The 26035-nt window shown below is 38.2% G+C and overlaps 4 protein-coding genes across 7 annotated transcripts in view; 3 read left to right on the top strand and 1 right to left on the bottom strand.

Annotated features, from left to right (window-relative positions):
- The first annotated feature begins 156 nt into the window (after positions 1 to 156).
- Positions 157 to 3670, top strand: LOC124211219 (pyridoxine/pyridoxamine 5'-phosphate oxidase). The gene is made up of 6 exons (XM_046610054.2): positions 157 to 319; positions 1013 to 1169; positions 1384 to 1483; positions 1552 to 1605; positions 1678 to 1877; positions 1948 to 3670. The coding sequence occupies exons 1-6, from the start codon at positions 265 to 267 to the stop codon at positions 2111 to 2113; spliced, it is 732 nt and encodes a 243-aa protein (XP_046466010.2). The 5' UTR covers positions 157 to 264; the 3' UTR covers positions 2114 to 3670.
- On the bottom strand, positions 1744 to 5562 carry LOC124211220 (histidine protein methyltransferase 1 homolog). The gene is made up of 6 exons (XM_046610055.2): positions 5309 to 5562; positions 4804 to 5049; positions 4548 to 4708; positions 4213 to 4463; positions 3975 to 4090; positions 1744 to 3903 (listed from the first exon to the last, which is right to left on the bottom strand). Exons 1-6 carry the CDS (start codon positions 5352 to 5354, stop codon positions 3863 to 3865), a joined length of 861 nt encoding a protein of 286 aa, XP_046466011.1. The 5' UTR covers positions 5355 to 5562; the 3' UTR covers positions 1744 to 3862.
- On the top strand, positions 5563 to 8034 carry LOC124211218 (uncharacterized). Of its 2 annotated transcripts, none has more exons than XM_046610051.2 (7): positions 5563 to 5899; positions 6112 to 6332; positions 6510 to 6632; positions 6732 to 6787; positions 6996 to 7074; positions 7223 to 7351; positions 7446 to 8034. In XM_046610051.2, the coding sequence occupies exons 1-7, from the start codon at positions 5794 to 5796 to the stop codon at positions 7641 to 7643; spliced, it is 912 nt and encodes a 303-aa protein (XP_046466007.1). In that variant the 5' UTR covers positions 5563 to 5793; the 3' UTR covers positions 7644 to 8034. The 2 variants fall into 2 exon arrangements, with proteins under 2 accessions (XP_046466007.1, XP_046466008.1); XM_046610052.2 differs by lacking the exon at positions 5563 to 5899 and adding an exon at positions 5914 to 6010.
- Positions 8035 to 13258: 5224 nt separating this feature from the next.
- Positions 13259 to 26035, top strand: part of LOC124211211 (Cyclic nucleotide-gated ion channel subunit A) — a 61684-nt gene continuing 48907 nt past the window's right edge. For 2 of the 3 annotated variants that reach the window (XM_069133574.1, XM_069133572.1), the window contains exon 1: positions 13259 to 14355. The gene's annotated coding sequence lies outside the window, so the exon portion shown is untranslated. The remainder of the gene's footprint in view (positions 14356 to 26035) is intronic. The other variant, XM_069133573.1, reaches the window with a different exon arrangement.

Below are 26035 nucleotides of genomic sequence, written 5' to 3'. Positions count from 1 at the left end.
AGAAATAGCGACGCAAGTCGACTTGAGTCAGTAAATGGAAGCACCCATTAGTGATGCACTTTCTTCCAATAAAGCTCCGTGGTTGAAACTTTGAAAATGAGCTTCGGGAATGTTACTAGACTTGTGCTCTTGCCTGCGCAAAAAGTTTTAGAACGCAACCCGCTGAGCTTCTGCCGTGGGTTCCTCTCTGGTTTCCCTGGTTTCCACAGTTCGATTCGTTTGATCAGCTGGAACGAAGGACGTCATCGTCCGCAATCCCGCAATATGTCAAAAATGTCGGGTGCGAATCAAAGAGTTCCGATTTCTGTCGACATCGGAGGTAATTGATCAATCATATGAAAGAATACTAAGTAGATTTATGATTTCAGTCAGCTCCTAAGAAACTCTCGCAACATCAATATTCTAGTTACACGCAAATGCAGCGTAGGAGACAACTGTTATTGTTACATCAGCTGCATCATTACTGTAGTCTTTTGTTTATTATTCTTTTTTGTGCTAAGTTTTCCGAACAAACGATCAATGTGTAGTCATATTCTTACGAGTCGTCTGAACGCTGCAATCATAATTCATTCCCATTATTTTTTTCGCTGTTCAAGCGTGTATATTAACTTCTGAACTGTCGGCAGTCAAGTTTGTAAACATGCTTTTACACTGTCTTTTATCTGTTCTTAAGGCACTCGAATATGTTATGCAAGATTACACACCTATAAGCGTCATTCCGCTGACTGCTTTTATAATAACCTCTAGCAGTTTCAGAGGATAACTCCATTTATTTATTTACTGAGTGTAAAGGGGATGAACGCATGATGCAAATAATAATTAACATAAAATATATTTAATTCATGAAAATTGAAAGACGTTTTAACTCCTTTTTTTAAATTGATTACATTCATCATCAAACCCAGAATTTCCTTGGAATTTTGATGGATTGGAATATTTAATGTTAGGTTCTGATTAAAATAGCAATAACTACGTAGAATGCTGATCAAGCTTGTTCCGTATTCATTGCTAGATATGCGGATCAAATACAAAGACAAGAGCGAAACATTCAGTGAAGATGATCTAAAGAGCAAAGAACCATTTGGTCAGTTTCAAGCATGGTTCGATGAAGCACGTGTGACACCAGGAGTGCTGGAGCCAAATGCCATGTGCCTGGCGACTGCAACTAAGTAAATAATTTGTTGTTTCCATTTCATGGGAAAATTTGTTATTTATTGATTCTGAATACATCAAATATTTTTCTCGAGAAATGCGTTCTGGTAAAAATAAAAAGCTCGTATATAAGGTAATGCGATTATCATAACCGGCCTGGTACTCTGTTATTTATACATCAAATAGGATATATTGCTTTCGTTTGTTTATTTATTTTTAATTTCTTTTCAGAGATGGGATACCATCAGCTAGATATGTTCTTCTCAAAGGTTTTGGCACAGATGGATTTAAATTTTATACTAACTACGAAAGCAGAAAGGGCCGCGAATTGGTAAGATGTCAATGATTGGAAAGCATTGAATCGAAGACAAGAAAATATTTATTTCTTAACATTTTCAGGAAGAAAATCCAAACGCAGCTTTGACCTTTTACTGGGAGCCAACGAGGCGATCGGTAAGTGTCTGGAACATTTTGTCAATTATTGGTACTAAATACGGTAAACACACTGTTGCATTATTTCCTCAGATACGTATCGAGGGAACTGTTGAAAAAACCTCTGCAGCTGACTCTGACGAGTATTTTCAGAACCGACCTTTTCACAGCCAGCTAGGTGCACACGCTAGCAAGCAGAGCAGCGTTATTGCTGGTAGAGAAACGCTGATGGTGAAGGAAAGAGAACTATTGGCCCAAAATACTGAGGGACAAGTCAAGAGACCAGAGTGTTGGTGAGTGCAGCATCCAGTTTGATTATGTGGTTCAGTCAAACACACAAACATTCATTGTTTTTTTGTTTAGGGGGGGGTTCAAAGTGATTCCACGTTCCATAGAGTTCTGGCAAGGTCAGAGTGATCGTCTACATGATAGAATAAGGTTCAGACGTAGAGAACCTCACGACAAACCAGACGGAATTCTTCTTCATGAAGGGGAAGATGGTTGGGTCTATGAAAGACTATCCCCATGATGTCTCGAGATAGGAAATTTAAACATATCTCTGATTCACGTGAAAGTTTATTTTTGTACATGACAACAATCTTTAGCAAGTTTTCAAATGTTATTTTATATTGAATGAAAACGACTTTCTTGACCTTGTTGAATTGTTGTGTAAATATTATTCTTGGATATAAAGGTCATAAACAAAAAACATTATTTTTGTGTTAACGTTTCAGCCCGGATGGGGGCCCTCCTCAGAACAATTTATTTCAGAACATCTGTCATGAACAGTAAAAATTTTTATAATGTACAACAGTTAGTTATCACAAAATTATATGTGATAAGCAGGATTGTTTGTGCTAATATAAATAAGAGGGATTACCTGATGATGAACTGGCACTTCCAATTTACGAAGAAAAAGAACGAACGAGTAGTAGTAATGAATGCGCGTTAGAATAATCGAATAAACTCAAAACGTTCATTTTTAAAAACACACAACGACTGCAATGCGAAACTCCCAAGCATTCATCTGGGTTGGTAATTGAATAAAAACACACAACGACAATTTTTTGGTTTTGAGACTAGAACACTTTTGAACATGTGGAACGTCCGGAGTGTAGTTCCAATTTTGTAAGATCTGGGATGGCGAGAATGAAAATTTAAGTATAATACCTTTGTGACCAGGTGACCTTATGGAACCAGTCAGTTTTGATGAGCTGGTTATCATTAATGATCAGAACATCCAAAAGGTTAATTCGACGATTACACTCTATTTCAGAGGTGAATTGTAATCTCGGATGGAATTGATTGAAAATAGATAGCATTTCATCAACTTCATCAGAAGGGACCGCTGTGATTATGTCATCTACATATCTGAAGTAGAGAGGAGGCTCGAAGTCCAGTTTTTTTAGCCAATGTTGTTCAAGATCATACATAACCAGATCCAACAAAATTGGAGAGAACGGCGAGCCCATGGGTAAACCATGGGTTTGAGCGTAGTTGGTATTATTAAATTTAAAAGTGGCAGCCTTAAAACAAATATTCAATGCGTTTATAAGTTCGTTGAGTGGAACAGGAATCTTGTCTACAAATTGATGCCAACACTGCTTCACCGCGTTAATTGCTAAATTTTGTGGAACATTGGTAAACAATGACACTACATCTAGCGAAACCAACACATGATCAGGTGGAAGAAGAAAGTTCTTGATAGCTTTAACAAAAGCAAAACTGACTTTAACACGTGACACAGGAGGGACAATGTTATTGCCAATCCATTTACTAAGGAAGCGAGCTAGATTGATGGTGGGACTATCTGTGAAAGAAACTATGATTCTTAACGGTGTATCCGGTTTATGAATTTTAGGTAGCCCGTAAGCTCTAGGTGGTACACAAGTTTTTGAAATTTGCCTAAGTTGATCAGAAATGTGTCTACTTTTGGACCAATCCATCGTTATTTTTTTAACTTCCTATTGAAGGGTACACGTAAGATCAAATCTAACAGCTTTGTAGGTGTTGTTGTTGGAGAGTTCATGTAACATTTTTTCCTCATAGGTTTGATTATTCATAACAACGGTCGTGTTGCCCTTGTCTGCCTTCAAAAAAAGTAAATCCTTTTTATGTTTCTGAAAGATCTTAGTTTCTTTAATCTTGTCAAGGATTTTCTTGTCAACATTGTTATTTTATAATATAGTGAAAATGTTCTCGATATATCCTCAAGAATATTAGTGGGTAATTAATTAACTATAATGGACAATAATCTTATCTCAGGCATTTTTGAATCTCAAGTCCTGAATGTCAGCTTCAATATTTCGCGTTGTACACCTGAAATATTTATAAATTTGTCATTATTGCTAGTACTAGGGTAATGGTAATTGAATATTTTTGTTACAAACCTTCATCACTGTTCCACACTGTTTTGGTTTCGAATATTTTCTCTTTTTCAACGAGGTCCTCGAATTGCCTCATTCCTCCTCCAACTCCAAAGTAATAAACTTTTCCAGCAACGTAACTAAAATTAATTCTCAGTGAAGACAATTTTGTGTTCAAGTAATCCGCAGTGTAAGCAATGATACATTCACAACAGAACATCTCACAAATCAATGAGACTAATCTGTTAATTATCAAACTTACGCTGAACCATTTTTCTTCAATTGGGTCTTGAAGATATTATGCAATTTCTTTTGATTGTCAGGATTGTAGATCGTTTCGCTGGTTAAAATTAAGTCATATTTCTCATAATCGTTTCTATATAATTCCCCACGTAACTGTATAAAAGAGGCCCAATCGCCGGAAAAAAATGCGCATCGTTCTTGCACGTGTTTCCGATCATTAATATTTAAAATTACATTTGGGATAGTCACGGACTTTATTACTTCTGTGTTCTGGAACATAACATAGGTGTCAGTGGCATATTAGAGACTGGTTATGTTAAGACAAAACAAAATTGAACAAAGAAATTTTCATACATAATCCTGAAAATGAACACTGGCTCCATTCAATAATGCTAGAATACCAATAATCCCTGTGCCACATCCTAGATCTAGAACAGATTTATTTTCTAATGGAATTTTGTCACCTATTAAGTACTTTCCCAGGTCGTAACTGCATTCCCACACTTTCAATCCACCTGTGTTGCAATGAATAATTTCAAATAAACCAGTGTGTTACATTATTGATAAACATAAACAAATGCGATCGTACAGATAATCCGAGTCAAGTTACCTTCATATTTTGCTGGTATCAGATCCGAATGCTGCGATTCAGCCTCAACAATATTTTCACAATTTTCTTGTTGCAGATCTATTACCACTTTGTCAGAATGAATAAGCTTCAACCTAACGTCATAAAATAAATCACATTCCTTAAAGTCGTCATCCTCACAGCACTTTTTGGATAGCTGCTCATGGGATACTTCTATCTTCACTGCAGGAAACCAGTCCAGCACAGTCCCTATGCTTTCAACCTTGTCTAAATGAACAATAACTTTATTTACAAATCTATCTTGCCGCATTGAGCAATCAATGTGATGTTTAGTGTCCGAGCTTGCTAAATTTGACTGTGAAATTCCAGATCAATATTTAAAAAAAATAGCGTGTTCGGCAGGTCGAGGGGACAAAAGAACGTAACAAAGAGAATTCAAAGTCGAGCGTTGTCGCTGTTGTCAACAATGTAGCGTGTATAACCTTAATGATAGACAATGAAATTTGTAAACATTTGAAAAAATTACCATTTTCTTCCTTCGCGTTATCGACGCTGAATCCAAATTTGAACATAACGTTAGAGGATTGTCGTCACGTTAACTGAATTATAAAAACAAACACGTGAAGCAAACCAACATGCGGATCATACGTGCAAAACACGCTGCTTGTAAATGGTCGATCAAGCTTAATGGTGGTTCTGACAGATGACGTTAGTGATGTTACATCCGATTTCTGGTAACTTGACATGTCCATACGCATGCAATTTCATGCATACCAGTATGTAAACAATACCCATTGATCAATTTACCCCGGCTGCCTTTTATTTAACGATTCGTGTTCAGATCGAGCTAACTCCAGACGCCTGCGGCCATATAGATACAAATACGCAACGACGCACTGACATTCCTTATTTTACTGCGAACCGTTGCCATCGTTTTCCGTTCCTGCTTGGTTAGGGTTGTTTAGTGTCAAAGTTCCGTAGGCATATATATATATTATACTGACCATTGAAATGACGAAGGACCGAGTTTTGCTGTTATATACCTGCTGTACTTTGATTCTGGGATTCGTCAACGGATATGTTCGTAACCCCATTGACAGAGCCACACAATATGAAGGTGAGCACGGTGTGTGATAGCTAACACCTGTCACCATTCTTCTATCTTTTACTCCCGGTATGATCTACCTGTTGCCACCAAAGTTACGAAGCTGAGCATAAACTGTGCCATGTAATACATGTTGTCAGACGTTTGAATTTCTGTTAGATAGAATTCAGTTGTATTGACGACAATAATAATATTATTCTGTTTTATATTATTTTTGTTATCAGATGTGTTCCAAGAGATGGATAGTGCGGAACAGCGCAGAGAAGCGTCTGATGACAAATACGAGAATTGGCCGGGACGTTGGATGCCGTCGAGACCTGGAGATCCAAAACCGCCTCCTAAGGTTCTGCATAAAACCGGAGAGTTCAAGGATTCCAATTTTGAAAAGAATCCAGTTGACAGAGTAGGCATGGGAATGCACGAGAGTGAGTGCGACGATGGAGAAGTAAGTCTACATTGAAAAAAATAAATTCCCAAAGTTCTCTTGTTCAATACACAGTATATATTTTGACAGCTTGTTTCAAAAAAATAGGTATTTCACTAGACTAATGAGTGAACAAAATGCTGTTCATTAATTTTTTTAGCATAACTAATCATATTTATATTGTTTCAAACGTTCTAGACTAACTTGAGAGTCGATTGGGATGGGTCACCGGTCAACTACACATGCTACGATAAAAGGATTGTGCCTGACTATTCTATTAGCCCTATGGTATACTGCGAACATATACCGTCGGGATATATGGTTAGTTGAATGATTATTTTTGTATTGGTTTCGATCACTTTTTCAATAAGCAACACATGTTTTTGTTTTGAAAGAACTCTACGTTCTGTGTTATTTCAGGCTATCCACAAGTGTATGACTGAAACGATCGAATACGACGATGATATTCCTATGTAGTAAGTTAAATATTTGCATTTTGTATTTAAATTGTTTATCGATTTCCGCATTTTCTAGAAATGTATTTTTTAGCATCAAATGTCAAATATTATATTTGTACTTGTTGAAGGAATTAAGGATTTGCTTATACTTTGCATTATGTCTGATGGAAGATATTATGTGTTTGGACAAAGAGTAATATTCATTTTATTTAATTTCTGTTTACAGTGGTTCACACAGGCCAGTTTGGCCTGTTTACGGAGAATACCAATTTCTACCACGACAAAGATGGATTCATAGTTTAGAGGTAACTATACTTAAAGAAAATACACGTCAAACATCTGATGCTTACAATTAGTGGATTGTGACTTGAACGTCATTTTCCAATCCAACTGCAGATTTTTGTTTATTTAAATAGTTGTGTATTTCCAATCATGATCTCTGTTTATTTCTAGCATGGTGCAATAGTTATGTTGTACCATCCCTGTGCTAATTCACTAGAGATAAAACGTTTGAAAAAACTGGTGGCCGGTTGTCTGAGACGACATATTATAACGCCATACTCGCTTTTGGATGAGGATCGAGTAAGTTTAATGTACTTTTAGACACTTAATGTTTATGTCTAGTTTGGTGAAAGCTGAATGATGAAAAATAATCCATGTTTTTTTCCTCTTACAGCCTCTGGCATTGGTCAGTTGGGGCTGTCGGTTGACAATGTCGTATGTGAATCCTTCAGTGGTAAACCAATTCATTACTAAAAGAGCATTGCGTGGTGCGGAAGCAATCTCCGCTGATGGCGATTTTATGGAATTTCTTATACAGTCGTCTAAAACGGTTACCGACGAAGACGATACAACTTTGTGTCCGCATATGTAATTGACGTTAAAGAGAAGAATCTTCAGAGTCATTCTTGTCTACTTTGCATATGGAACAATGCGTCGACATTTTCAACTTTTAGTACGTATCGTTCATTAATCTCAGATCATATTCACGAGAATAGAATCTATATCCAAATCTTAATATCATTTACGCTCAATTGGTTCAAAGAATTCTCTACAAAAATATTAGCATATATATTTATGTATTGCGTTAAATGTGACATTATACTTACGTATGTTACACTTACAACCATTCTGAAGAGGAGTGAAGTGTGCATTTAATTGTAACATCTCTTACATCGTGAGAGTTGGGTACAGAAATCGACCGATCAGTGCTAACGTGAGTCGTAAAGAATCTCACGAATATGAATAAACTCCTCTAATTTTAACGAGTGGTCTAATTCTTTGCCGGTTTAATAATATTTATAACTATGATAATGTCGATTCTTTTTCCCAAATTCGGTAATTTAATAGGGACTATTGGTAGCTGCCATTTTGGTTCTACGTTTATTTTTCAGATCCGTAATGTTTCAACGTGACAAAATTATTACTAAAGAGTTCTCAGGCTGATTTACACACATATAGGCCTTTGTTGTTTTCGCTTTTTGTCTGTAGAGCTAAGCATTGATTTCCCCATTTTAACTATCTGAAAGGATATTCATGAACTACATACCGTGTTGGGTACTAATTTAGAGTTATACACACCGGGTTTGGATATTATTTGAGGGGTTGAGAATTCAAGCCGCGTTAGTCACTTTGACCTAATTTTTCAGCTTCGGAAAAAAGGAGTTTACATTTGAGATTACTAACAACTCTGGTGTCAGGAAAACTATTTTATTTTCCCTTGTTTTAATCACTTCTACCACTTCCATTCGTAACCCCTAAATTTTTACGATACCTTATCGACTGTAGGCCTGAAAGCGCGCTGCTGCACCGGTTGTGCAAACGTTGAAAAACGTTGCGGAACACATCATTGTGATTACTTACCGTATTATAGTTGCGAGCAGAAAACTTGATAAAACATCATTTCTTCTATACAATGTACAATAAATAAAGAAGGCCATTGTTTTGTTTTAAAGCAACAATCACTTGTAATAACCTTGGGGACATAAATTTGCGTAATTTTTCAGCGTAAAATCAATGAGCATATAATGCATGTTGTGCGGAGTTATAAAAGAAATGATACTAAAGTTACGAACAGAAAAAGGGGTAAAAGCCCCTTTATTCGTCCCTCGAAAGCTCCGACTCCTATTCCGGTATCATCCTGATTACAAGGTGAGTTGAGTTGAGTCGAAAATTACTTATCCAGCGATAAAGAGGGTGTACCTCCGAACCCAATTTACGTCGACGAGAAAACGAATAAAAAAAGAGAAGGGAGAGAAAAAACCGTTTTTCGTCAAGTATCTCACACTTAGTTAAGCCATTCACGTATTAATTGGATTTTTTTTCTTATCTGCCCTCGTTTGCACGATTTTATTACATTTCTTGGATATTTCTTTTCACATTCCTTTGTATTCGCACAATCACCAGCCTTTTGATTAATTTATATACCTCAGATTTTAATTAATTTTCCAATATTCCTTGCAGTCTTATTGTTCACTCCCGAGATTTTTCTGAATTCTTCAATGGCTAGTACATATATAACCAACTCGCATCGTCTTACAGATCGTATACTTTGCAATATCTTAAACGACCTTCTGCCTCCAAGCTCGAAGGATTTCATGCGTTGTCCTTTCAAAGCCAGCCCGCTCAGTTTAGTAATTTTCAAAATTTTCCACGTAGAACTCGTCTCCATTCATCGTGGTTCTGTTTTCGCTTTAGTGCGCGATGCGCCAGAATTTTGCTGATATCTGCTCTCCAGATCAAGGCTGACATGAACGTATTATATCATTGATTTAGCTCGTAAATCGAGTTTCCAACTTACTTAAATCCTGATAAGAATTATCCGGCTCGTCCTACTGCGGCGAAATAAACTTACTCGTTATCATAAAATTATTATGCTAAAAATCTCTAAACGACGCGACCAACGATGAAAATGCCTAAAATCATATCTCTACGGTGTTTAATGAAGAGAAGAATTAAAAATGGCTGTATGTGCCTAGATCAATGTCTTCCAAAAAATTTTTTTTACTTCTCATAAGCGAGCCAGCCTTTTTTTTTAAATAATTCCCCTTTTGAATCGCAGATCTAAGAACGTGTTTGCAAAACAAACTTGAATATGACGTTTCCTCATTGAAAGCGATTGTAATTTTTGTCAGTAACGTCAATCGGCAATAATAATTTAACACCAGTAATATTTCAATGTTATAATGTCAAAGACCGGTCACCCACAGGAAGTTCTGTATAAACTGCAGATACTATTGACTACTACACGATGAGAAATTGAGGGATTCATTCGGCTGTTCGTTCCTTTCTCCATAAATAAGTAATTAAATGCCGAACAATGGGTAGTTATCCCAGCAAAGTCAAGTGTGATCGGTTTGTCAATTGCAGGTAATTAATTCACTTCCATTCTTGTGTCGTAATTCATCGTCGCGCATATAAGCTTATCAAGTGATACATCGTCGATATGTCTATCGCATAAAGTCTTCGTTATTCCCCCTCCGATGGAAAAATGCGCACCCAAGAATTATGAAACCTATACCTGTATATCGAGCCGAGAGGATGAAACCAAATGGAAATCTTAATTAATTAATCATCTTGCACGCCGGACAGATTCCTTTGTTTTTTCGTTTCTTGAGAAGTTTCGTTACATAATCAGGAAATAATTGATTGATTAATATTTGAACTTACCTGTGCCGTTGATTAATCGAATATGTATGGGCGAATCAATGGTATTAGATATTCGGTACATAATTTGTTTCAATACGTGTTTCAATGAATAGAAAAGACACGGTCGTGCTCTTCGCCCGAAGATACGCTTTATAATTAGCCAATCGTGCATCCTGTAGTTATTTATAATTATTATTATTTTTTGTGGGTTGACAATCAGCGACGAGTATTTGTCGCACATCGATTCAAAAACGGTACACCGACAAGTGTGCGGTATTGTTATTATCTTATAACACCCGCACCACGCGTGGAACGGTGAATAATTTTCGCGGATTTGAATAACTCGTATATATTCATTCACCTTTGACAATTTGTCGGAACGCACTCGTCAGAGTTCAGTGTTCATTATCTCCAGGATGTTTTATTTGAAAATATATTCCATCAACTGATGAAACTGATATTTCCGCGTATAAACGAATCTCGCAAAAATTCGTCCGTACCGTCCGTATGAATTAAAAGAGAGCGGCGATTTCTCTACGACAGTATGGTCATAGATAAATCTACATGGATTAATCAAATGATTCAATTAGTCAAATGGCAGCCAAGAGAACGAGTGAACTAACGAATCACAAACGAACCAGGTTATACTCGATATTTGCGTTGGCAGTGGAGGGCCTGTAGCGTGTGACATTTAAAAGGATCGCAACGAATCCTTAGAGTCCTCTGACAAATTGTATACTTTTTTCCCTGCCCATCCTGCAGAGGATGAATAAAAAGTGCGGTAACAACGTCCCTTCCTTTCGTGCAAAGATACGAAAATTGAACAGTCGTCGTATGGCTGCTGGGCTTCTAAATGTTAAACGCTCGAATAAATTAATTTTCGCAAAGGTAGATCACGCAGCTATATTTTCTGATAGAAACATCGCGGTGCCCTGTATTGGAGGCTTGTATTTTCCAGTCAAATTGCGCGCAGGATGAATAAAGAATTTGGAATAAACCGCGGTCAAAAGGAAATCTGGTAAGTGTGCGGCAAGGTGTACTATTATACGGGAAAGCCAGTCACTCTCTTCGGCTAGCTTTCCGCTATTTTCATCGAGTTTTCACGTCCGTATGGCCGTTGAATACCCAAGTAGCATCCGGTAGCTATACGAAGACAATGGTTTGCCTAGATCTCCTCATCTCCGCCTATAAGAGACTCGAAATTCCCCTTTCGCTTTGTTAAAGGATCGTTAAAGAGCCGCGTCTGGAGTCGCAAAATCACAACTGCCTTTTTTGGTGAAGGATATATACATCCAAAGTGTCTGGTGTGAAATCTGCAGCGTGTGTAGTTGTCAGGGAAATCTGGAAAACCGTGAATTGTCAGGGAATTTGCACGCGTCTGGAAAAACCAGGAAATGTCAGGGAATTCGGTCATGTGCTCTGGAATTTTTTAATTCTCTTCCTCACTGGTGTACGATTCTTTGAAATGCAGAAAATTACTCTCCGTGAGAGGATTGAGGGGGTTAGTGTGAAAAGGGTACAAGTGACGAAAAGTTTGGTTTTTCGAGGAATCTTAAGAATTGATACCTTCTACCTTCATGTTTCGAAAGGATAGCTGATACTAATCTTTCATTAGTTTCTTAAAATTAGAGTGTTTATTAATATATTTCGTAATTGAGTTTAAGCAAAATTGAACTGAAAGAAAAATTGGACTATTTTAACTTACGATGGAAATATCTAACGTTTAATTTTAAATTGACTTGCATGAAAATAGTGAGTTTGTTAGTAAAGTTAGGTGGAAATGAGGCCTGGAAAATATCTGTTTTTGTCTAGAAAAGCGGGAAATATCAGGAAATTGGATATGAAATTGCAGACGGTATACACCCTGATCTACCGGGTAAGAAAGAAGAAACACAAAAATAAAGCAGATCTATTGTTCACGTAAAAAGGCGTTTCTCCCCGACTGTTAAAAATTGAACAATTCCTAACCAAGGCTTGATCGCCGAATACGAAATTTTCAAAAATAATTACAAAATGAATTTGCTCAACTTGAAAATTAATTGACATGACATGATTTTATAGCGATTCAAATGATTTACAAAAGAAAACCGACAATATTTTCTGACAAAGTCCAGTATTTTCGCTGTTAATCTCGGAACAAATGTGAATTTATATATTATTTCAACTTAAACCTTGAACAACTCTTGAAATAGTTTAATTATCGAAAAATTAAAAGAGACCTTCTTTGTAGAGTATTAAATTCCATAAAAAACCATGTATCGGACATTTATGTACATTGCCTCGTTGCTGAGTTAAAAAATTGAGAAATAAAAAAAATTATTTTCTCGTGTTAATTAAATGAAAAACGAAAAATCCCGTCGATGAACGACTAAATATTAACATTAAGAGCTGAAATTATAACAGGCGTCTTATTTCCTTTTCCCGAAACTATTAAACGTCTGACGTTGAAAAAAATGGTCAATTTTTTTTTTGACCACTCTAATATACCTAGAGCTAAACGAACTACTCTATGACAGACGACCTCGAGTGTTCTTGAAACGGGTAACGCGATTTGAGTGATAGACGAGATTTCAGAAAGATGTAATAAGGAAAGAATGCGGCAGACGGGAGGGTGAGGGAATGAATCTGCGGCTGCACGGAAAAGAGAGGCGGGGGGGGGGAGAAAAATATCTATAATATCAGGAAGAAATCAAGGCGGATGACTAAAAGAAAAGAAGAGCAAAGCAACCTGTTGTATCGCAGGAGCCGTCGTTGATGCTGAGGCGCGAGTCGGCGGCACCCTTCCTGTGGGAGGAGATGGACGCCGGCGTCGCGACGCGCCGTTCAGTCGCTCATCGCCCACCGCCTCGCGCGAGCCTCGCATCAATTATTGCCACGGTGGATTGATAACCGTCGAATAGTTCTTGTTTAATTGCTCGACCTATCCGCTAACCGTGTACGGATGGATTTTTGAATTGATCGAAGGTTGAAAATTAAGAAGAAGAATAAGGAATAAATACCGGGAACAAGAATGCAAACTCAATCACTGTGCGTCTGATGATACGTGTTTAATTGATCTATAGTAATAATAATAACAACAATAATAATAATAATAACAACAATAATAATAATAATAAAAGCATCACTAGTCCCAGTTTCGAATATCCGTTAATTGAATTTGCCCCTCTGTACAGATCGAGGATAGCGAGGGATTGGCTTGGTTCTTTTTTTTACGAAAAATACGAAACCAATACCTTGCAGAGTGATGCTGCGGTGAGAATATTATAAAATGAAAGTTGAATAGGCACGTAAAGTCCCCGCGTGGCTCGATGAAACCAATTATCATTGACACGGAATGATTTGTTTTGCGATTTTTGAAAAATCGAGGGTATCGGTAATGTAACGATTCTTTCCAGTTTACTAATCGGTGGGGTGTGCTTTTACCGTACGTGAGAAATACCGCATATCGTATTATATCATACCAATCGAATGATGACGAATTTGGGAAAATGTTATCGAACGATGATTCAATGAAGGAAATGCTGATGCTTCGCAAACGAACACACATCAGAGTAAAGCTAACATCATCCGTTCTGTGTAATGTGTAAACACAAATACGTGAAATAAACACCGCGACTAAACAACCGCAAAAGCAATCACACGACGTTTAAAACAGCAGCTGAATGAAACGTGCTTGCGGATCAGCGGAAGTTGTAATACACGTTCGAGCATACATTGCAATTATCAACCGGCATAAAGTGCCCGGTTTATACAGTTTCCGGTGAAATTTAATGACTGATATAAAAGCTCACGTGACTTATGCCTTTTACAAAAGTTCTCGTGTCGCCGGGGCAGTGATCGTTGGAGTGGTTCGTCTCACAGAATATTATTACCTTGAAGTGTTCATCGTCCAACCTTGTTTCTGAAAAGTGGCAAAAGTGTCGTAAGCAGTTCATTAGGCAAGTATATCTACTAACGTATGTATTGTAACAAATGATCACGGTAAAATTTTTTTACCGAATAGAATTTCAGGTGAAATATCAAACGTCAGACTCAATCATCGCGCGAACAATTATTTATCGCAAACAATTATGTCAGCCTCAAGTCGGACGACGTATGAGGATTAATTTCGAGTAAACAGACTAGTGCGAACTAGTTGGAAATAAACGGTGCCCGGTGCCTGCAGTCATCTTCCTCAAGTTTACAGTCTTCGTTAGACGCAACTATGAGCAAATCTGCACCCCCATTACTCACTTCGTGTATAAACTCTGCGCAAGCACAGACCGTGTCTCTCATCATCCAAAGTGTCGCATATTTAACTCAATATTATATCGCAAGCTCGGAAGATTTAACAGGGGTAGAAAAAAACTCTGGGGGGCAACTCTGCGGCACTTTTCATTCTGCAAACCGTAAGACAGTCCTAACTGCAGCGCGGCTTCTTTCGGCGTTGTTGAATACATGAAATTTGAATGTTGAAATTTGAAATTTGCTGGCGTTGTCAAGAACATCGTCCAGATTAAAGAATAATCCAAAAAAAAAATGGAGGAGCACGGAGGGAATTACAAGAGAAACAACGAACCACGGTAAACAATCGTGCCTTTCGTAGCGAGGCTCGTCAAATTTGATAACGTTACGCACGGACCTCAAGCCGAGGGCCTTGTCATATTAGCTGACACCAGCTATCACCTCGCACTTCGTGTGCACCAGCCGATGGCGGATGGTTCGCACCTACAAAGCCGTGCGAGAAATTTACACCGCGATAACGAGTTACAGTTTTATAATTCTCGGTAATGTTTTTCTGTTCAGTAATAATAATAACAACAATAACAGTAATAGTCACGGAACCGGACGATCAAGTAGGAATATCCGTAAGACCGTTGAAATGTTTTTTTTTTTTTTATTTTGTGTTTATTTAAAATTTATTCCTTGCTTCGATCCTTCGAAAGGTTTGAATATCCTGTAAATTTGTTTGCTAAATTTTTCAAACCTCGTAAAACAGAGTCGATAGATAATTTAATCTCGTCCGTATTTTCATCCTGCATCTCTAAGACAGCCGTATAAATTAGACACCTGGCTTAATACGACGCGGATTTGTGTACAGCGATATAACAACAAGGGTGGCTGATAGCTATTCGGTGCGTAGGTGTTTTGCGCCCTTGTAGCCGAGTCGAAGACGTCGTTGAACCGGATTTGACGGGATTGTTTATAGTTGAGCAAGAAGGTGGATAATTATCGCCCGAGGCAAAGTCTTCGCGGAGCCTCGAGACACTTGTGACAAAACTAAGGGACAAACATCTCCTGTTGCATGGTTATTAACGACGGGGCTTCGGTAATGCATATTGATGAGTCGTATAATCGTGCAGGTACAGCTGAGGCACACTGGAGGAACGACTTGTCCTCTTTCGTCGAGTCTGATTTGCGGATAATCAGGGGAGGTAAAAAGCTCCTCCCCATTTTTGGGTGCAAAAACGTGCGACAAATTATAGTTTGTCCATTAGCCGGATGACGAACCGGTTCGAATCATCCTCGGACAACGTTTCCCCTGAATTTTCACCCCAATTACAGAATTACTTCGGTATACGCGATTCCGAGTATCATATTTATGGAAATACATACAGATATGCAAATATTCATGCAGAGCTTTCGTGCCGCTGCAAACCTCTGAATTCAACTCGTACAAGGTTTCTCTCGAGCTTCAAGGCTCGATACATGTACCAGCCGTTTTCCTCGAAGGTTCTCAACAAGATTTTATACCTACTTGTCCCTCATGTCTGGATTCAGCGAGCGATGAGGTGAAATTTTTATTCTTAGAAAACTAGTTTCGATGTAGAAAAGTTGCAACGGGATACGGGCGTTGTCATTCTTTTTTTTATTGTTTTCTACAACTACGGAAGAATATTGTCCAGTATTTTATTTACTTTTCTTATGTATATATATATATTCTTTCACGTATCTCGAAAACAAACTTGATTTACCTGAGCTTGCGCACAGTCACGGTACCATCTTTTTTCAGAGTCCACGTGGCGCAGCGTAGAGTGATTAAAATTCTGATTCCATACAAACTCGGCGAAGGAACCTTGAGAATATCGAATATTCCGAACAATTGAATAGGTAATATGATTTCGAAATATTCTTTTTGCCATATTCTGAGAGTTCGGTCAGACCAATATTAGGTGTGAAATTCAGGTAAAGCTTTGCCGTCCGTGTAAACTCACGGCGGAAATTTCTTTATCCCAAAGAATGATTAGCACGCAGTTTTGGTCTTTGAAATGACGTGGTATATACAAACACACATAGTTCACACCGAGCTGCAGGGGCGAATATAATAATAAATCGGTTGGCGTCGCGAGCAGCAGCGCATAATCAAGACGGATTTTTTCTTTGAATCCTCCCCAATTCAGCCAGGTGACAGGCTGATCGAGGTCCCTCGGTATCGTGCCGGGGGACGAGAAGATAGAAAAATGAAATAAGAAATTTGAAAAAAAATAGGGTAATGCGGAGTAAAAGACGGTCAAAATCGAAAGGCGCGATTTCGCTCAACTGCCGCATGTACCGCACGTATCGGTCGCACGAAGATAAACGATAAGAACTACGAACTATGGACGAAAAACGATAGATGATAAAGTGCAACAATGTCGCGCCGGTCGAATGACGTGAACTTACCCGCTTCGCGACTTCGAGAGCTTTACCATCAACGACATCAAACCATGTGACGTTACATACACGCGTGTCTTATCGCGCTAGGAAATTCGCGAATTTCCCCTGAATAACAATGCGATGACTTAAGGCGGTCTTGCGGAGAATAATAATTAATAACCAGACGAGGCTGCGGAATTGTTCATCCTTGCAGTGATGAAAGGTTGTATAACCCAGGCAATATGTTGAGGCTTAGATATTTTTCTCTTTCAATATTGTAACGTTCTTTGACGTTACGGAAATAAATATGGATCCGCGAGTTTAATTATCAAGTCAAAATCAAAAGCGTGAACAAAATGTTGTGAAAAAGCTTTAATTGCGAAATATGTGTTTCTCGTTTAAAGTCTGAAACAAGACTGTTTTTACAATAATGTTGGTTGACGCAACAACCTTATTCTTTTGAAAGACATAAGAGGTTTATAAACGTCTTTTATCTATGATGACTACTGGATCATTAAAAAGGGGGCAAAACGGGTGATTTTACCCTTTGTAACAATATTTATCATAAAAAATTGTAAAACTTGGTGACGCAAACGGAGTTGCATTAGTTACGAAATTTATAAGTTCCTGCTCCATTCGTCGATCAGCGCGGAAGAAATATGTGCAAAATCGATTTGGTAACGTGTAATCAATTGCTTTATTACTAGCGCTAGTACCTAGTAAATAGAATAAGTTGTTTAATAATAAACGGTTAATTGATAGAGCCGATTAATCGACGAATTGAATTGACTTGAACAAACTAAATAAAGTCTGAGATTAATCCATTAATCCCACAATTTGAGTCGAAGGTATACCAAGTACAAAAAAATTCATTACCATTTCGACGAATTATTTTAATCTTTATGTATGTACAATCGTACCTATACTTCGATGCTGTACGTTCAATTGTTCATACATAAATATATTATTCATATATATATATATACGATATACATATACATATACATATACATATATATATATATATAGGTATATGTATATCGTAGACCGCTGTATGGATTCCTCAGTATAAGAGGCTAACGAAATATTCGGTGGGTGCTTCGTTATTTCTATTCAAGAAGCGTCTTCAAACGGGAGGGTGGGATATACATATAATAATATAAGAGTTGGTTCGGCTCTCAGGTTGGTTTCTCCTTCCTTTTGTACTGTCGAAGAGGTATTATATAAATATATAAATGCATACATAGACACAGGTACAGGCCAATATGTACGTACAAATGTATGTAAGAGTACCGGTAACAAATTACTGGGTTGTAAAAATTTATCCAACCATTCCGTGTCCGCAGAGCGAAACTGGCGCATGGCGCTGCTCTGCAGGTAGATATCTCACATTTTTATGTTCAATAAACCCGGTGTTAGCTATCGTTACAAGCGAGTCTTAACTCACATTAGCTGTGACGTATCGTCGATTTTATGTCCCGCCTTAACTAAGGGTGTCATTAATTTTATGTTAACGAACGAGGCATCGGGTGTATAATAACATAATGCTATACTCGCGAATTATCTTCGGATCAACGATTTCACGCTTTCTTTGCACAATATTACAGGTAGGATGTGTAGGTACATGGATACGTCTTTGACGAGGGCGCGTGTTCGTTTTGTAATTTTTCATATTAACGCTTCAAATTCGAACTTCGTATTCGAGGTTCAGCTTGCGAAATCACGAGAGGAAGTGAAATGACAAAAAAATATATACACATATACATATATACGTGTATATGTGAATAAATAAGAAAAAAGTAAATGAAAGTAGATTTCAGCGAATTGCTCTCAAGCTGAAGACCTTCGTTGCTGCAGAAACTCACGTAGGCAATTTCATCGTATTTTTTCTACCGGAAAGAAAGCAGCAAAATGGACAGAAAAATAATTTAAAAAAAAAAAAAGCAATGAAAGAGAAGTAGAGCAACAGAGAGGAAAAGAAGATGCTGAAGAGAAGAAACAAGCACCGTCCAATTCTGACAACTCTCTGTTACTACACCTACTTGGCTCGTACAGCATTCTCGAAACGATGGACGAGGAACGTGAAAGTTCCGCATTACATGAGATATCGAGACAATACAATCAAATTTATAAGCTCCGAGTTGTAAAAAGCTTAGCTTGATCACGTTTATGTTTTGAAATTTTCTACGCATTTATCATACGGCCGTTTGATTTATTACGGTGGAGCGATAATAGCTCGGGAGTTCACTCACATTTGATAACGATTACACGTCCGTGTCATACATTCGGTATATACCTTTATATCGTATGCATATACATGCACACGTTTTTAACAATCATCCAACTTCGACGACAAAGAAGGGTTGAATGTTTATGACTCGTTTTATTTCTCGCAGGTGAACATTTATACGTGAGGGCGAAACTTGAAGAGGGTGAAATCTGCGAGGTTCCGCCGCGCCTCCCCGTAAATAACATGTAACTCGATAAATCCGTTGGAAAACAGGGGAAACGAATTTAAAATCGAGCGTTCGCAGGGGCCACCGAGCCAAGATCAAATCGGCTTCCGATAAATTAATATAAGTAGTTTTATTTTTCAAGGCGCGGTTTACGTAGATCAAAAACCGCGAATACGTACACTTTCAGTACATGGGTGATAATAAAAGCGTATTCTGAGAGATGCGTTGTCTGCGCTGATGCTTGTGTCAATTTTTGTATTTTATCAAACTAGCAAATCCAACGATTGCCAGACTAGATGCAACTTCGCTGAAAAATGGATTCGTACTTATATAAATATATATCTATATCAGACTTTATTAAAAAGATCGACTATTTTTTTTCAAAATCCAAGTCGAAAATATTGTTCGAAATGACGAAAAAAAATGCTGACCATGTTTCAGCTTTCAATATTAATATTTAGAGGTACATCATCGGGATTTTCTATTTCCCATTCAAATGAGATGGGAAAATTTATTTTTTTTTACTTTAGAATTTTGTAACTCGTCAACGCATTAGTGTACTGATATTACCAGATCGTGCCGTTGTAGGGGATTGAACGCTCTACAAAAAAGGTCTCTTATCATTTTACGATAAATGTACTCTTTCAAAAGTCATTTAAGGTCGAAAGGTATTTGAGGATTAATGTATAAATAGTATATCTGCATCTATGTAACGCTCTCTCTCTCTCTCTCTCTCTCTCTATCTCTATTAAACTTTTCCAACAACTGCATTTATGAGAACAAGATTAGAAGGGAAGCAAGTTTAAGTCTGTATTCCTAATTGACTTTAGCCTACCCGGTATTTCATTTCATTTCGCTTCTCTGTTTTGCTCTCCTAAGCAGATTTCGGCGAGTTGCTCTTCGTTGTATATTGTTGCTGAATTTTTTCCTCTTCCCTTCTACTTGAATCCGGTTGTTTTCTATGAGTAAATTAAATTTCGAATCAAAGTTACGAATCGACATTTATGCCAGTCACGCCTCTGCGAGATGTTGCGTTTTATTTATCTACTTTATTTTTCTCGTTCTTCTCTTCATCAGAATGGAACAATTGTTACGTTTGATTCTACTGATAAACTATCAGCGTTTCGCCTTAAGAGGCGGCAATTATTATTGAATGGGCAAGAGCTGCGAAAAGACGTCGCAAACAATTAATTAATCAAGACACTTGGTTGCTACTCGCGTGAAAAATAGCAACACCAAATTAGAAATTAATTATGTACATTCCTTAAGCATCGTCAGCTGCGTGCATCATAAACGTATGTACATATAACGCCGATCGATACAGCAATACGTCGAAACGAATTAGCTATATGAGCGATTATAATAATTTGCTACGTGCAAAGATTCCGGTAACAGCTTGCAGCGCGTTATTTTTACTCGCCTTGATTTCACGGGTATTATACTTGTTGTCCTGTAATTCGCGAGGTGTGTAATGATGCCCAAATGAAGCGGGACCGCTTTGAATACAAATAAATAAACGATCAACGTAACACTAGACCATGGAAAATTTGTTTCTTAAACCATCCATGAACGTGATTTTTTAATTCATCGAAAGAATTCGTTTTTATTCGATTTGAAAAAAGAATATTATTCATAATTATTTTTATCGGGTAAATAAATACTCTCACCAAATTGAAAAGGGTTTTACCGCAATAATTTCACATTATTATTTCGTACAATCGTTCCAAAGAAATCACAATGCATAACGAAATAATTTGACACAATCAGTAAAACTCTTGATCTATACGAGAGAACTTTACCTACTGGTTTGTAAAAGTATAATGAGACCTGAATTCTTTGCATCAGAGAAGAATGTTAGAATCGAATTATCACGGTCAATGAATTTATGCTCTTATTGTATTCGGGGTATTCATGCCACAATGACTCTCAAGCAAGATGTAAACATTGGAATATTGTTTCAGGAAAAAGTTGCGAAACAACAAAACTCGCAATACAGTTTATTGAAGTATAAAACGGTCAGACAAACAGACAAGTTTCAGTTGCTGCAGGGGTCAATTATTTTTCTGGTCCCGAATATGCAGGCTTCGATTGATTTTTCGCTCACTTTTATGTTTTCACTTTCACACCAAACATTCAAATTACAGTTCTCTGTTATACAGACTGCGTTAACCCGTTAAAGCCCAGGAAAAAACTGGGTCAGATAGCATCAAACTAACTATTCGATTCATAGCAAAATGGGGAAATGAAATATACGTAGTTGTTCTTATGCCATTTGCGATTCTTTATAAAAAATTATTTAATCTAATTATACATAGTCATCATTTTGAAAAACTTACTGCGCCAATCGATTCTACGGAAAAAACGATGAAGAAAACCTGTTTCACATTTTTTCTTGTTCAATTTATTCGTGTAATACTTTTTATGACGAAAATAATGGAGAATTGTAAATTTATCCAGTACGATTTTACACTAGCAAACCGAACCGATTGGTACCGTAAGTTTTTCAAAATAATGACTCAGTATAATTTGTGTGGATGATTTTTGATATACAATTGGAAATGACACAAGAAAAAATACACGACGTATATTTTAATTTTACATTTTGCTATGAATAGAATAGTTAATTTGATGCTGTCTGATCCAGGTTTTTCCCGGGCTTTAACGGGTTAATATGCACTGCTTTCAGACATTTCGCGGATGCATTGCGTATGGATATAATTATACCGTATGTTTCAATTCAGATTTTTGCAATGGGTTAAAAGTCGCGGTATTGTTATATCGTTCGTTTTACGAGTGTCGAGAGAGTCAATGGGGCGTTTAACGCTTGAAAAATATATCTAAACGATAACACGACGAATGTGGCGGTCACAAAACGGTTACACTGTCGCGTTAATTTTTCCAACCCGTTCTCATTCACACGGTTGATGAATTAGATACGGTGAAAATATTACCGCGGAGAGGAATTTCCAACCCGTTACAATATTACACGCCCTTGCATGCGTGGGTTAACGTCCTGTATGATTGGGCGAGGGGGTAAAATGAGTTAGCAGCCCATAATGTCCCTTAATCTGTCAGTGTCGTAATTTAATCGCCACGATAATCCTGCAGAACCAACGAATAACCGAACTCCGATTACTGTACAGCCGAAAATGGAAGCGTCATCCGAGTGTCCGAATCGCGATCGGGAATGAAAATGTGCCGCTGATCGTGCGACATCTGGCGGGGAAAAAATGCGTCACTCTAACCAAGTCATATTTAATTTTAAAGTATCTCTTTCGCAGTATTTTTTGCAGTACATCGATTCCTTGTCGCGAAGCTAAAGCCTTGTAGCTTGCACCAAGTTCTCCGTCCTTTTCCACCCGCAGAATTGACTCAAAAGCATCTGCCGATAGCCGTGAAGTTCTCGGCGCCACGTTGCTCAACCACTCGTCGAAGAAGAACGATTTATCATTTTCTCTGAAGGCAAAAAATGACTCAGGAAAGCTCTGCGTGGCGAACAGACGACTTCCACCAAGTTTAGAGACACAACTTTGCGCTGCACATGCAAAGTCGAAGAATGATTATGCAGTCTGAGGGTACCTGCGGCGTACAGATGTCGTAATCGATTTTTGTATGCACGCGGTATCTCCGCGTAGACGTACATAGGTTGTACGATCGTTGCCAATTAATCAGCAACTTTCAACCCCGCTAGACATTTGCCAAGTGCAAACAAGGACGCCGAATGTCTCCTCTCCGAGACACTTCGACAGTCATGCTTATATGCCTGCAACTGGGCGCCGCTGTGTCTACGTCGAGCATTTATACTTACACACACCGCAGTCTTTCCTCTAAAAAGCATCGGGTCGATGTGAGTGCCGGCCAAAACCGCCCTCTAAACGTATCAATTTCTCCAGGCGAGTATCGGCCGGCATCGGTATGAAAAAAAAAAAATTTGGTTCGATAGAAAAAATTGCACGTATGTATGTAGGTACAGAGAAAACATCGGCCGCGTGTTTTTTCCGATATTTTGTCATTTTTTCTTCAACACTTGGTTCGCTGGATCGTGCAAGTTTTTTTTGCCGAAAAATTGTCGACGCTTTCGTACGTCGGTAGAAAAAGGAGCCGATCGATACTTTGCTCGAAAATTGTAGCTCTCTTATATATTTATGAAGCTTTTAAAATTATAGACGGTAGACGAGTTTGAATTAAGTTCGTTTACAACACGTGTCTTCTCCGGAGTTACAAGACAAGGTATAACCCGAACCCGTATTACACGAACGTTGTCCCAATTTCACAAATTTCCCCGACGTCGATTTTCCGCGATTAACAGCGACAGAGACAAGTCGCCGTGATTAGAAGCGTGACCGAGAATAGATTTTCATCGCGAGCTCGAAGCCACCGGAAAATATATTTGATCGAACGAAGCCGGATAAAACACACAGCCATAACAAGTCTGCCCGCAAACATGATGCAATAATAATAGTAATTAGTCCGAGTGGATGGTAAACGCGCGTCTGGCTCACTGTCCAATAGCAAATATCGCGACGGTCAATAATCAAGGAGCAAACATGGGCGTGCGGGTTACCCAAGAAATTGCTCGCACTTATATCGAACACACACCCTTGCGTGCGTCATTTTTATGTTTTATTTTCAACATCCCGCCTTGCGCGAACTCTCACAGAAAAACTTAGATTACTTACGGAGCGGTTATTAGATTTTTAACCATCTCGAAGGGATCCGAAATGAGGCAATAACGTGTAAACTTTTGCTCGTTGTTAAATTATTCAATGTTTTTGCCGATCACGGATATAACAATTTAAGAAATCCTCAACGCACGATCATCTCGCCCTAAAATTATTATTACGCGTTATCGATCTTTGTCCGGCAACCTTCCTAAACCTCGGGACAAACTCACGGATTTCGGTATCAGTAGTAAGAGGCCTCGTCGGTCAGACCCTTAGGCTGACATTTCTTGCGAGTGTCGCGGAACTCGTATTCGAGACACGACCGCCTCGAACATTGTTTGTCGTTCAGCCCAAAGAGTTGACTCAAGTGACGTCGTTAGCTCAAAGACGATCCGAAAATTCCTTCGTTATGTCGCCTTGCTGCCAGAAGGGAAGAGCCGAGTGGCAAAAAGGCCAGAGAGGATCGAATAATAAGGAGATCCGGCTGTCGTTAGAACCCGAAATGCGTATTCGCCTCGGCAATCGTCAAGTTCTTAACTAACAAATGCACTCGGAGTATGTGTTCGAAATTGTGAGATCGACGGTGATTTCCGTTATTCCGCAAGCGGGTTTTATTGTTGAAAAATTTTCTCGCTTAACATTTTTCATCCCGCCAAATCTCGGCAATATTCACTAATTGTCAACGACGCGAAATAATTTGGGCGCATATACGGTTTCCCAAGGGTGATCTCGCAATCCTGACACGTCTCGATTTCATTCCGTACCTACATCTACATACATACATATAATACGAATCCCGTCAAGAGTAATTGAACGCTGATATATGCATGTACTGTACTCCGCACTCTCGTGTTCCGCACGTTAATTTCGATCCCGCATAACTTCGCGTCCGATATTTTACCCCGTCGAACGGAAAACTCGCCTGTAGAATGCAGAGGGATAGAAATCAGGAAAGAGATTGCTTGTTGGATCTTGCGGTAAGCGGAAAAGAGCAATAGATAAGAGAGATTAATTTAATTGCACACCCGAAATTATGCGCGGAATCTAACGTTCCATGTTATTTTTAAATTTTCACACTTTCGCACGATAGGCATACAATACTTAACGATGTAATTTTAGTATCGTACGGAACATGTAAGTTGCAATCATCTCATCTGTCGGATTTACGTATAATATAGACAAATTGTGGAGATTTATTACATTGCTGTTTCAATCAAAACGAATAACTGCAAGTGTAGGCAATATCAAGGTCTGTTGTTCGCGTGTCTGTCTGTCCACTTTTCTTAATGGAAATCTTCTCGAGGGGATCATGCTTCCGGGATTCATCCCACCTCCTGTTCGTGGTCAATAACTGTTAGCTATAGTGGCGTGTTAATATAATTTCCCTTGGTTCTGAAACGAGCTAAGTTTGTACCAAGCGGTTCCTTCGACTGTCGTGCAGTTTCCGTTCATATAGCCTCCATTACAGGCTTGACTCGCTCGTTACACGGCGACTAACAAAAACGTAGGTATTGATATTAAACACGTGTGTGTAATTGTTGTGATATTTTTTTTTTCCCGCAACTTGAAAATTCTTATCATAAATCGAAAACTCAAGTTTTCTCGTCCAGCATCGGATGCCGAGAATTATAATTATATGTAGACGGTTCGTTTGCTCTTCTTGTTGTTTTTATGTTGAAAGCAAAACAATCCGAGATGACTTGCGATTTCGGTAACAAAAGTTAAGTTGAAAAGGAACCCTTCCACGCTGGTTAAATTCACTACCTATCGCAATATAAATAACTCGTTTTTAACTTTCCCCTTTCTCTCCTTGTGTTTTCGACTTCGACGATCGTCTTTTTTGCACGATAACGTAGTTTGCGAGTGTTTGAAGGGTGGTAATG

This window comes from Neodiprion pinetum, chromosome 2 (genome assembly GCF_021155775.2).
Source record: "Neodiprion pinetum isolate iyNeoPine1 chromosome 2, iyNeoPine1.2, whole genome shotgun sequence".
NCBI classification, from domain to species: Eukaryota; Metazoa; Arthropoda; class Insecta; order Hymenoptera; family Diprionidae; genus Neodiprion; species Neodiprion pinetum.
This window is presented reverse-complemented; position numbering and strand designations above follow the sequence as displayed.

Excerpts from the sequence above, each read along its gene's own strand:
- LOC124211219 (XM_046610054.2), top strand. The coding sequence starts at position 265 with ATGTCAAAAATGTCGGGTGCGAATCAAAGAGTTCCGATTTCTGTCGAC. Across the intron at positions 1,484-1,551 it reads GCAGAAAGGGCCGCGAATTG|GAAGAAAATCCAAACGCAGC; the intron begins GTAAGATGTCAA and ends TAACATTTTCAG. Across the intron at positions 1,878-1,947 it reads GTCAAGAGACCAGAGTGTTG|GGGGGGGTTCAAAGTGATTC; the intron begins GTGAGTGCAGCA and ends TTTTTTGTTTAG.
- LOC124211220 (XM_046610055.2), bottom strand. The coding sequence starts at position 5,354 with ATGTTCAAATTTGGATTCAGCGTCGATAACGCGAAGGAAGAAAATG. Across the intron at positions 4,091-4,212 it reads TTGAAGAAAAATGGTTCAGC|TTACGTTGCTGGAAAAGTTT; the intron begins GTAAGTTTGATA and ends AATTAATTTTAG. Across the intron at positions 3,904-3,974 it reads AGTGTGGAACAGTGATGAAG|GTGTACAACGCGAAATATTG; the intron begins GTTTGTAACAAA and ends TAAATATTTCAG.
- LOC124211218 (XM_046610051.2), top strand. The coding sequence starts at position 5,794 with ATGACGAAGGACCGAGTTTTGCTGTTATATACCTGCTGTACTTTGATT. Across the intron at positions 6,633-6,731 it reads ATATACCGTCGGGATATATG|GCTATCCACAAGTGTATGAC; the intron begins GTTAGTTGAATG and ends GTGTTATTTCAG. Across the intron at positions 7,352-7,445 it reads CGCTTTTGGATGAGGATCGA|CCTCTGGCATTGGTCAGTTG; the intron begins GTAAGTTTAATG and ends TTCCTCTTACAG.